Consider the following 12,366-nt stretch of genomic DNA (forward strand, 5'->3'; position numbering starts at 1 on the left):
ACATTTGCAAAAGTAGAGATAATGTGTGTTCACCTGTACTATAGGGAGTATGCTGAGCAGCGGGGAGCTCTTGTTCTCATCCATCGGGGTGGGAGCAACAAAACTGAAGCCTTTGAAGAGCTGGTGGGCGTTAGCACTGGGAGGGATACCTGGGGAGTCTAAACATACAAAAGATAATTCATAATATAGTCATATGAACATACAGACACCCACTAGATTTTGGAGTCATTTCTTGTAGTCAGCGCTCAGTTGCAGTTTCCATGGCTGCAGGAGTGGCTGTTGTTTTTTAAGCTCAAAAGCATGTGAACGGAGCATGTGTGTGTGTGTAGGTGTAGATTTACCTTTAGGCGTTTTAGCGGTGAACTCTGGGTCAAAGCAGAACGTGTCATCTGGTTTACCTGCTGCGGGCTTGAATGGGGGCTGGAGCTCTCTCCTGTACAGCTTCTGCAGACGGCATACACCGTACAGAAAACACACATACATGTTAAAAACTGAACCCCACCATAGGCTGTTTGCAGTGTGTGAACATATGCGAGAGAGAAGCCAAGACCCCTCCCAGATTAACCCGCTCCCATCCCTCTACATCCCGGTCCAGCCAATAGCATCCTGCAGGCTCTTAAACACTCACGCAGGGCTATTAGTGCACACACAGTGAGAACTGGCCCTCTGCCCAGACACACACATACACACAAACATAGTTGGCGTGGCCAAGACTGATGGCCAGAACTCACCAAGCCAACCGTTTGTTAGGTGTGAATCCTCAACAGAAGCTGGAGAGTTACATGTGTGTGTGTGTCAGTGTGGGCGTGTGAGAAATGAGAGGGATGTGTGTGTGCTCACATTCCAGTCGATGGTGGAAAAGAAAGCGTGGCGTTTGATCTCCTCCACTCCGTCGGGTCCGGCCCCTAAAGACACAGATCACTCCGGTTCAGTTCACCTGGCACGTTCATTTTTATTGTTTTCAGAGGATCAACACATTCACACATTTTTCTCTCAGTGGGTTTCCAGCATGTGATTTAAGTGGATGCCAAAATGTTAACAAGCTCAAGCAAAGCGAGTGGCGCAATGTGAGGATCAACACACCTCATTTTCTTTCATTGTAACAGGTTCGCGCTCACACATTCGGCTTCGATGCACCTTACCTAGTCTGTTCGCAGGGTTACGTTTAAACAGCATTCTCAGCAAACTCTGGGCTTCCAAACTTAGGAACTGCGGCATTCCCAACTTAGCTCTGGAGTGGGGAGAAGAGCAGAAAATGATAGCTGAATATGGACAAAAAGAAAAGCTACAGCTGATGAGTACTTACAAACTTATCTCACTTCTGTCACACTTTTAGTGTTGTACAAAATGACTCACTTGAGAATCATGTTCATGGTCTCATTGCGATCTTTCCCTTGGAACGGTAATGTCCCCGTTAGCATCTCAAACTGCAAACACACAATCAAAGAAACAGAATATAATCAACATTTTTTCAGCCTAATGAGTTCATATAAACGTCAAAGCAAATACAAAAAAGAGACAGTTTCTGTACCATAAGTACTCCCAGAGACCACCAGTCCGCACTCTGTGTGTGTCCTCTCCTGTTGACCACCTCAGGGGCCATATACTCCACCGTACCACAGAAGGAATACGCCTTCTTATCAGCATCTACTGACTCTTTACTCAAGCCAAAGTCTGCACAACAGCAATGTAAAGCAAAATGGTAAGACAGTCGCAGCAAGTAATAACACCACACAGAGCTTTTATTCTTTTAGGTGATGGCATAAGAAACATAAAAATAGCTGCTGAGGAAAGTCAGCCTAAGGAGGTCATGAATCTATTCTTAGCAGACACATTTAATATGAAACAGTTTAATTACAGGCTATTAACTAGATCACACTATTCAATTACTCTTTCGTATTTTTACAATAAAAAAGTCAGTTATTACATGTGCATTATGTTTATTTAGCAGTAAGTCAAAAACATACCTGTTAACTTTATGTGTCCAGCTTCATCAAGTAAGATGCTGAAAGACAAGAACAGGTTTTCCATGGAGGTGAGCTTCAAACAACACAACAATGACAGTACTTAAGTCATCTCATGCCTTTGGTGTCGACAACATTTTTGCAAATTTGTTCTTCATCCCACAGTGACAGTTTGTATTTTTTGAAGTGGGGTTGTATGAGGTACTCGTCCATAGCAAGTGTATTGCCTACAGTAGATGGCTGTCAGCATACCCTGAATTAGGAGACGTAAGCTGGAGTACTGCCAATAAATCTAAGCTATGTCCTGTTGTGCATGGGGGCAGCAGCAAAATGTATTTTAGTCACCTAAAAAAATCAATATCAGTTCATGTGTACGCTATATTTATAATGTTTTCTCCACTTTACCTTGCTGCTGGCAGCTCTTTGTAACGGGTAGCTGAAGCTGTTATCTGTGCTCTCATCAAAGCATCCAGACTTCATTGACAAAAACAGTAATTGTACCTTGTAGAACACAGGAAAAACTGGTCTACTGCTGCCTCAATGACTTTGGTGAATCTGAACAACACGCTTTAAAACACCAAAGTCACACAATAACACAAAAAAACTAACCAATCAAGGCAGCAGTAGCACAGATGGATATAGCGGCTTAGCTCCCCAGCAAAAAGGACTGTGACAGCATGGTAAAGCAGAAAAATATTCTAAATATAGTGCACATCTAAACCGATTTTGACTTTTTAGGTGGCTAAAATACTTCTTGCTGCTGCCCCTGACCACAGCAGTACATTGCTTAGCTTCTGTGGCAGTACTCCTGCCTGCTTCTCCAAACTATGGACTATGGATAAGCACCATACAACCCCACTTCAAAAAATCTGAACTATCCCTTTAAGTTCTGGACATATTTAATGGACTGCTATTCATGAGAAACAACAGATCACAGTTCTCCACTCAAAGCAACACTGGAAACATCCAGTCACAGATTCTGAAACTACTCAGGCTAAAGTCTGGACTTAAGTCAAGCGATGTTACATCCTGTTGGCTGGTACAGGTCTGTGTGATAACATCTGTTCAGTGTTGTTATGGGCTGAAATGACTAGTGGAACATAGATGAGGGGGTTGGCTGTATATGGGGGAGGCTGCCTGCCAACTACTGTAAAACACTACGACACATTCATCCTGAAGAGAACAGAATGATGCCACCACTTTGACTCCAATACTGAGGAGTAATTCTGGACATCACTCCTTTTAAATGATGACAACCAAACGGTCTATGAATTGTAGTCAGCTGTTTGTCACATGATATTAAATGTCTGTGTTCGATGCATGCAATATATGGGCAAGATATAAATTCTGCATAATGCATAATGTTCTCTTTATGACATAAGGACAACAATGTTGCTGTTGTTCAAAAGCTCATCTTGGGCATTGTTTTTGAACCGTAAGATATTCATGGCGAATGACCCAGTAGAAAAATAATAATAGAAACATTTTCAGTTTTAAATGTTAAATCACAGTCATGTCTGACAAATGTATGAACTTTCTAAAAATAATAAGGAGTAGGTGTGGATGGCCAGAGCTGTACAGTTTATATGTATAGATCAATAATTATCAGTGGTAATTGTGTCTCTACAGTTGGAAGGAGTTCAGAGATGACGATGGGGTGTGAGTGTGAGGGGTCAAAGGTGAAGGTGAGGTCTAGGATTCATACTTCTCTGGCTTGAGATCTCTGTAAACTATGCCCAGGCTGTGCAGGTGGTCGAGGGCCAGGGCCAGCTCTGCAAGGTAGAATTTCACATCTTCCTCTGTAAACATAACCTGATAAGAACTGGACAAATTTACTCTCTGAACTAAGAAGAGGAGAGAAATTCAGCAGCAAAGAACAAAAAAAAGACACAACTTCAATATTAAGCTTCAGTAACCACAAACAGAGAAAACAGAGTAGCATTATTGTCACAATATCAACATTTCAAATAAGTTACACGACTCAGCAAGCTGTTGATTTGACATTGCCAGCAGCTAACGCTTTGGTTCTGAGACACGCTTTCAACACAAGGTCTATCAAGAGAACAATCACACATTGTCTGAGTTCCCTGAAAGCATTTGAAAAGAGCTGATCCGAGCCTCTAACTGACAAGCAACCGATGATCTAAAAGCCAATAAAGATTCCAAGAAAAGCACACGCGTTTCCATGAGGAATTCAAGTCATAATTTGAATAAAAAGCAAACAGAAAAGAGGGGAGACAAATGACTTGGCGGGGCTTGTGCTCTTATAAAATAAATTAAACATTTATGCATGCTAAATTTGCACCTGTTCCATTTGTAGCTGTCAGCATCACAATTCCTTCGGGCTTTTAAGAAGAACATTGTGGCCGCATGTGTAGTTCAATTTAACAAACATGTTTAAAACATTAGCGATTCAAAAAAAGGGCTGTTAAATACTCGAATGATATGCACTTTTCTTTTCACACAGAACATTTGCAAATAATCTTGAAGTATAATGAGACATAAAGCAACAGGACGTCAGCTTACCTCTTTGGATAAGCGAGTGAATACATCCCCTCCCCTGAGAAAGTCCAGTATTAAATACAGTTTCCCTTCTGTCTGAAAGGCTGGGAGACAAGGAAACAAGTCAATTACCTGCAAGCTAATCGCGTTTCTGACTTCAACAGAGACAGTCAGGGTGACACGAGTAAACACGATAATTCACTTAGCAACAGCTTGATGACATTACCGATGATGATACGGATAATGATGAACCTTTTGTTTTCAATCATTGTTTTTATGTGTATAACGGCAATGTAGTGTATAAAAACAGATCTAATAATAAATTTGACTATTTGGAACCATTTTCTGCTCAATAATTATGTCATAACCCTCAAAATATTCTGATAAATGATACTGCAAATTAGGGCTGGGACGATGTGCTTATCTCCAGATTCAATACTGTCACAACACTTGGGTATGAGTTATTATGTATTGCAAATCTTTAAGTAGTGCTATTTGATACTGTGATTTATAAGGGATTTTTAACTACTCTTGTTAACACAAGACCATGGGAAAAAGTTGAATCATACATGTGTTGTGTATGGTCAGGAGCAACTTGTACAGCTCTGCTTAGTGATTCTTTTACATCTGACTTAACCTCATAGGAGATTTAAAGGGATACTACACCCACAAAATGACCATTTGTAAATCAATTGCTCACCACGTATTACATTAAAATTATGAAGAAAGCTTTGTTTGTCCCGCATGCCTCCACGTTGAACAGAGAATCCAAAAAAGGTGAACATTCTTGATGAATTGAAGTCATTGGGGGCCACTTGTAACAACAGTGAAACTATATCAAAGCATCTATTCACAAACTCCCACACACCTTGTGCAGTATAATCACTGTCTCATGTATCTTGTCTTACGCTCAGTACTTTCCAAATACATGCATTTTAGGTAAAACGTTACAACATAAAAACACTTTCGCCTACAAGTAGCGTGCCCTGAGGTTGTACTTGCGTATGAGCTTGCTTCTCAGCCGTGCATGAGACTGTTTGTACAGAAGTGATTTAAATCAGAATGTTAAAGCTTAAATGCATGTGTTTGAAAAAGTACTGAGCATACGACTGGATAAATCTGCTTTGGGTTATACTGCAGGAGTTGTGTGAGATTGTTAAACGTGGCCCCTGTGTTCTTTAATTCATGTTTTTAATTCAGTTTTCTTCTTGAAATTAAGGTAGCACCGGTGAGTGACTAATATACAAATGCTCATATTGCAGGCGAAGTCTTGTCTCTGAGAAAAACTTCCTTGATGATATAACATACCATCAGTCAAAGGTATAAACCATGTTTTGAAAATCTGTATTTTCTACCACACTCTATGGATGAAGGTCTTTGCAGATAAAATGAGCAATTGACTTTGTGATGCATTTTGCTTTCTCTGAACAGCTAGGTAGTTCATTCAATGTTCCCTCCAGGGTCAGTTGGCGAGCTGCAGGTCTTTTGGCTAATTCTACATTTAGCTCTGGATGGTATCAGGCAAGATGGGCACTCATGTTGGTCATATTACCACAATATGATACCTGCCTATGACAGAGTCTGCATGCAGCTTTAGCCATGTCAAGATCTGCTTTTCCTTGAATTGTGTGAAACCTTAAGTATTTCAATATTCTGGCTTTAAAATGTGAGGGTGCAGGTTGTGTCCCCGCGAATTTCTGATCATCCGGCATTTTCAGCTTTTTTGCTTCAGCTTTGTTTTTTTTTAACCAGATATGTCATCATATTACTCACAGATTACAACAATAAAAGCTGTAACTTCTCTCGACCTCAGAGCAGACTAAAATGAAGCTACTGAACTTAAATCATTCAGGCAGTGATTAAAAAAATTGCAATACTAAAAGAGAAACTTTGGTATTTTTAACCTAAACTCTATTTTCCCAGGTTTTTTGTGTTTACGTGACTAACAGAGAAAATGTTTTTTGAAATCGGTCCAGTACTGAGAGAAAGAACAGTGCAGCTGGCAGCAGCAAAACAGGCTGCAATGTGACCTCTAGGGCACATTGGCAGCATCAATGTACGTCCACTGAAAGTGCTTGTTTTTGCAACTGACAGGCTCAGATTTTTATGAGCAATGAAACATTATGGATCCCTACAGAGAAATTAAACATTTGTTCTTGGCTTTCACTGATCCGGACTGTTTGTTATTGCGTGAAACCAAGTCTAACTCAAGAAGAAGTCTCGTTCTGAGATCTCATACATTTCCATATTGTCGAAATCAGATGAATATTCAGCTCTTACATTGAAAATATTTAAGATAACACGACACAACATGTTCTAAGCTCCACCACAACAACCTCTTCCAAGCCCTCCTTTCTCCAACTCTCAATAACGTTTCCACCGTTGTTTTTCCAGTAACAAGGCACCTCTTGAAAGATTTCAGAACGACACTTCTTCTTGAGCGAGACTAGGCCACACACACTAACAATCAGACCAGCAAAAGGTAGGGAAAATGTTTAATTTCTCTGTAGGGTCTTTTCCATAATGTTGTTCGATACTTTTAATAACAATCTGATCCTGTCAGTGGCAAAAACAACTTCTTTTAGTGGACATAATTGGACAGTGCGCACATGCTCCGAGTGGTTACACTGCTGCCTGTTTCGCCGCTCTCTCTCAATACTTGACCAATTTCAAGAATTGTTGTTTGAATTAGTTACCCTGGAAATCCAGAGTTCTCGCGAGAGCACAATTTGAATTTGCTCAGCGAGTCACTCTTGCAATCAGTAATGATGCTCATTACCAATGCCGTTGGAGCCGAGCTGCACCAATCACATCAGCGAGCTAAACAGATGACGACAGCGCTGTGATGACAAAGTCCAGAATCAGTCAGTTAACATTGCAAGATGGCTACAGATGAACACCAGTTGTTTGAAACGGCTTTGGCCGCTACAATGAACGAGTTAGACTTGGCTTTTTCTCTAAAAGAGGAACAGAAGACGGCGTTCGAATCTTTCCTTTGCAAGACGGATGTTTTTGCGGTTTTGCCGACCGGATACGGCAAGAGTCTAATCTACCAGCTAGCTCCACTGGTAGCGCTCTGGATACCTCACCCCGTGTATTGTTCTGATTGGTCGTAGTGTTATCGAATTGCGTGCAGTGATATTTTCAAATGCATGCTTGGTGCCACCCCTCGAGTTGGACCATTTGCATTACTCATAGCCAGACCCTAAATCTTTCTAGATTTGGGTCTGGATTTCCAGGCTATGAATTAGTCGCTTAGACACAAAAACATGGGAAAAAAGGTCCAGATTTAAATGAAGTTTTCCTTTAATTGATTTTTTCCCACTACTAGTGTTTCTTTAATGCTTGCACACTACGTAAATAAGACTTTCTCTTACCGTAGTGCAATTTCACTATGAAGGGATGATTGACTTCCACTAAAATGTCTCTTTCCATCTTAGTGCGAACTCTGTCCCTGACTGTAGAGACAAAACAGGAAGGGACAGTGAGCGAGAGAGAAATTCAACACAGAGGACAGAACATACTGGGCGATTTGCGCCGCAGTATTTTGCAGATGGAAAACAAAGTTGTGTTACCTTTCAAAGATGCCTTTTTTAGAACTTTCATTGCATATAACTGACCAGCATCTGGACCCACGATCTTCCTGACAAGAAATACCTGAGAGAGCAGGATAAATTTAGAAAGATAAAAACACTGCTAGACTGATGGAAACCTTTGATTTGTCTGCAGCATTTCCTCACCTTGCCGAAAGAGCCCTGGCCGAGGACTTTGAGCAGTTCAAACTGAGACGGATCAGCTTTCTCACAGCCCTCTTTCACATGGTGGGTGATAGGAATCTCTTTATATGTCCCTTCATCCTACACAAACAATATCAGTATGAGACCGCCACACCAAACTACAGATCAGACATCCTACATACACGCACGTATGCCCAAAGACCTCAAGCCCATCATTACTTACACAGTGTGAGAAAGACTCTCCCTCCTCCATGGGCTCGTCCATGATCTCATGTCCATTGACCTGCAGCAAAACCAAATAATTTCATCAGAGTCTGCAACAGTAATCACTTTCACAAAGCTTGTTCATCCTTGTTTTCAGCCGAACAGGACTATGAGTGCAGCTGCTGCACGCCCACATGTATGACGGAAGACTCAACAGATGAAATCAGTGAGTCACATGCAATAACAGTGCGCTTTCACTTTTCCAACTCGAGCTCTATTTGTTGTCAAACAGTATGGAGTCCATACTCTAAGCCTGTCCAGCTGTCCAGCTCTCATCCTGTCCCTATAAAGCCCCTCATTATTAGCATTCTAGCTTAATCCCCAGCCAGAGCAAAAACAACATGTCTGACTGGCTCTGAGAGTCTAATGTTTGCTGCGGCTGTAGTCAGCATTCACCCTCTTGAGGACAAACTGGGGTCCTAGCCCTTTTAGGGCTTCGGGCTGATGGAAGTGGCAAGATGCTTTTTATTTTTTTTTTCCAAGACCACAGATAGACATGCTTTGTTCTACTCACAGTTACATTTAGGAGCCTGATTCATGCCTCTCTTTTGTTGGTTCAAATAGCCATACACTGTGATATTGTCAGCAGAGGAATGTCAGATATTTCAGCATCCGCAAGTAAATCAGACAATAAACTGACCGCTGTAACATTAACCAGGTCTGCATATTTCAATTCTGTGCTGAAGCTCAGCCTGCATGATGTATTCAGTCCAGTGTGTTTGTGTGTTGAATTCCATCAAGCCTCTGAAGAGGGGGGATGAGTCATAGCGCTACGCAAACCCACTCAGTGGGTGGAGCCACCAACATACACTCACGTACATCCACAGAACAGAGGCCAACAAACCAATATTTTAACACTACAGAATAACATTAACAACATAAACATTCAGATCAGTCAAAATGTACACTAAGGAGCAAGATCTAACACGGAAAAAAAATGTCAAAATGTAAGCCTTGGTGCATCTCTGAAGTATAACATCCAGGCTAGCCAAAAGCCAGGGCAGTGCTTGTGTCATAATTCACACATACATTTTCACTCCCACCTTTGCTGTGGATCATCACGGCTTGTAACAGAGTGCAGCCTACACTTGCAGCACAACCAAGCGAGCCTTTTTCAGCCATTTGAAAAGAAGTCTGACAGCCATACATAATATCATCTCACAATCACTGATACCGCTGGCATGCAGCACTTTGATTACATATCATCTTCAAAGGCATACTGATACAAAGTGCATTAACACCTAATATTAACTCATGTGCCGCTGTTATCTTGGCAGCTTTCAAATGTGCAGCAAACAGCAGATTAAGGTGCTTATTTGTTGCATGAGTCGGAAAGACTTTTTCAAACACAGTAGTATTTGGGGCATAACAGTTAATGAATTATTCAATGTTTCCATGCCCCCTACATAAACTGAGCTCCTTCAACAGATTGCCAAAAAGAGTACAAATGCTGTGGCAGAAGTCTACCAAACTATCACAGGAGGGGAGTTAAGCTCAACAAAGAACGGCCTGGGTCAAAAGTGTATGTTGCAATAGCTTTCAGCTGGCTTTAAAACAGTCACAGCAGTCAGACAGACAGTTCTGGACTGTAGGTGTTAAAGACTGCAAAGAATGCCAGAGATGGAAAGGTTTAGGATGTCAGGTTGGCTTTGCTGCTCAGAAAAAAAGAGATCTCATTGTGGGGCCCTTGTGAAAGCAAACCTGTCCACAGATGTCACAACACAGCATTCAGAACAGTCTTTAAAAAGGTATCACTGGTTTCATTTAATGACTTAAGATGATAAATTAGCCCATAATTAATACAAGGGTTTATATTCCATTAAGAGATCCCTGTTGTTATGAGCTGGTGGAAAGAGTATGTAGCGGTAATGTTTAATCACAGCTTCACTCTGCTAATGCACTTAATATACCATCAGCTGGATAGATGAATAGTTTTATCACATTATGAGTTATTATTAAGTAGCTTACACACCAGGAGTTAAAGCCAATAACAGCATTACTAATTCACTTGTGCTGCTGACAAGCCAGCCCTCACTTGAGAAGACGTCCGAGCACATTTAACCCAGCTAGTGCTAAACTTTAAATAAATTAAACGTTGCTGAAATAGTCTATAACTTTGCTGCAGAAACATTAAAACACTTTACCAGCTCCTCGTTAACAAGACGGTGAAGGCTGAATAAAAACTTGTCCTCAAGTTTCAAGCCTGCAAGCTGTCAGCTAGCATGCTAACTACATGCTAATGCTACATGCGCTAAGCTAGCTATGAGGCAAACTCCTCTGGAGAAGTGTAAATAACAACAAAAGCTAAGAGGAGGTCATGTGTCATTGGGTTAAGAGTCCGTCCTCTGTGTGGAATAACAAGCGGTCGCGAAAGCCCGGACGAGCAGCTATTAAAGTAACAAATCCGGACAGTGCAACAAAAATAAACATCTAAACCAGCTGTTAGCATTAGCTAGCGTGTTAGCATGCATCACGGTGCGCTGCAGGTCGTGACGCGAATTTAAGCTCTACCCAGGCTCGCAGGGCAAGCTAACTTAACGGGACAGCACAAGCCGAAAACAATGTTAAGCGAATTAATACGCAAGGCACGCATTTATCAACTCACCTCACTACTAACGCTGTTTACCTCCATCTTATGCCAGGATTCCTCTCTAAGTCTAAGGCATCCTAGTCTACCTAGACCCCCGCTCCACGTTGCATGTCTTCCCCTCTGTGGAAGTCCGGCTGTTCTGCTTTGATGATCAGATCCAAGCTGTGTGGCTGCGCACCGCTATCGGGATGGGATCGGGGGGTCGGTGCGGTGAACAGTTGATGCCGATGACTGGACCATACGCTCGCCGAGAGCACCGCTACCCTGCCATGGATGCGAATATGGCGGCTATCGTGGTACCTGATCGTCAGTGAATGAGAGTTTATTGACGTATTTATGACGCAATTCAGTTAAGGATTTCCCCCCGTCCAAACCAAAGCAACGGATCTCGAGATAGAGAGGAGGGAGAGAGGACGTGGTGGCGTGGGGGGGGTCTTGATGCTGGATGACATGCTGCGTGTGACATACATGCATCCGGGTGATGAACCATTTGCTGGCGACTGGAAACAAGTCACATGGAGTTTAATTTACGGGTTGACGCAGGATAAAATTAGGGAGCAAAACAGACACCTCTTTTGGCGAGGCGTAAATCTAAGCCTCTGATCTTAAAGAGGTGTAAGTTGAATGTTTTAAAGCCACTGTTTCATAAGCCCGTCCATCCCTGGTCCAAGTGGAAATAAGAGGCTTAAAGCTCATCCACTTTCCCTCCAGCTTTGTCTCTCCCACTCACAGGCACTAAGTCTTTGTGTTGGGAGGTAATGTCATATACACTGTATGTCAACAATTGTTTATGCTACATCACAATTTATAGTTTAAAACACATTTTAATCTCATCTGGCAACTATTACTGACAATCAACACTGGACAGTCTGTGCTGCTTTGTTCAAAATATGACAGTAAGGTCACAATGGACATAACCTTGAGGTTGAAGGACAGGTTTAAGTTCAAATATTTCACCTCACATATGAGAATAAGCCCAGTGAGTGCCATCAGAGTCACTGGCGGACTCTGGGACAATGGGCCCCTATGCACAGATATGCAAAAGGCCCCATCACCTCTCCTTCATATGAGCGAGACGTGCAGACTTTATGGTGGTTTTGCGTCTCTTTGAAGTTCTTGTGCATGTTTTTAAAGGTTTTGTGTCTTTCTGTAGTCGTTTTGCGTCTCTTTAAGGTAAGTATGTGTATTGTAATGGTTGTTATGTGTTGCTTTGGGGTCATTTTGTGTCCCTTCGTGGTTGCATTTCTGTGGCCGTTTTGTTTCTCTATAAGGCAATTTGTAATCTTGTGATTGTCGTGTGTCTCTTTGT

At 41.8% G+C, this 12,366-nt stretch overlaps 1 protein-coding gene across 1 annotated transcript in view; it reads right to left on the minus strand.

Annotated features, from left to right (window-relative positions):
• The window catches only part of LOC126389002 (ribosomal protein S6 kinase alpha-6), a 12,298-nt gene extending 868 nt beyond the window's left edge, over positions 1-11,430 (minus strand). The window contains exons 1-14 of the mRNA XM_050042420.1: positions 11,073-11,430; positions 8,427-8,486; positions 8,207-8,323; positions 8,042-8,123; positions 7,844-7,924; positions 4,491-4,570; positions 3,670-3,776; positions 1,968-2,005; positions 1,532-1,674; positions 1,357-1,427; positions 1,143-1,231; positions 841-905; positions 342-444; positions 34-158 (exon numbers count right to left, since the gene is read on the minus strand). Coding sequence (XP_049898377.1) covers positions 34-158; positions 342-444; positions 841-905; positions 1,143-1,231; positions 1,357-1,427; positions 1,532-1,674; positions 1,968-2,005; positions 3,670-3,776; positions 4,491-4,570; positions 7,844-7,924; positions 8,042-8,123; positions 8,207-8,323; positions 8,427-8,486; positions 11,073-11,099 — 1,188 coding nt within the window. The 5' untranslated portion in view covers positions 11,100-11,430. The remainder of the gene's footprint in view (positions 1-33; positions 159-341; positions 445-840; positions 906-1,142; positions 1,232-1,356; positions 1,428-1,531; positions 1,675-1,967; positions 2,006-3,669; positions 3,777-4,490; positions 4,571-7,843; positions 7,925-8,041; positions 8,124-8,206; positions 8,324-8,426; positions 8,487-11,072) is intronic.
• Positions 11,431-12,366: the final 936 nt, after the last annotated feature.

Source organism: Epinephelus moara, chromosome 4 (genome assembly GCF_006386435.1).
Source record: "Epinephelus moara isolate mb chromosome 4, YSFRI_EMoa_1.0, whole genome shotgun sequence".
NCBI lineage: Eukaryota > Metazoa > Chordata > Actinopteri > Perciformes > Serranidae > Epinephelus > Epinephelus moara.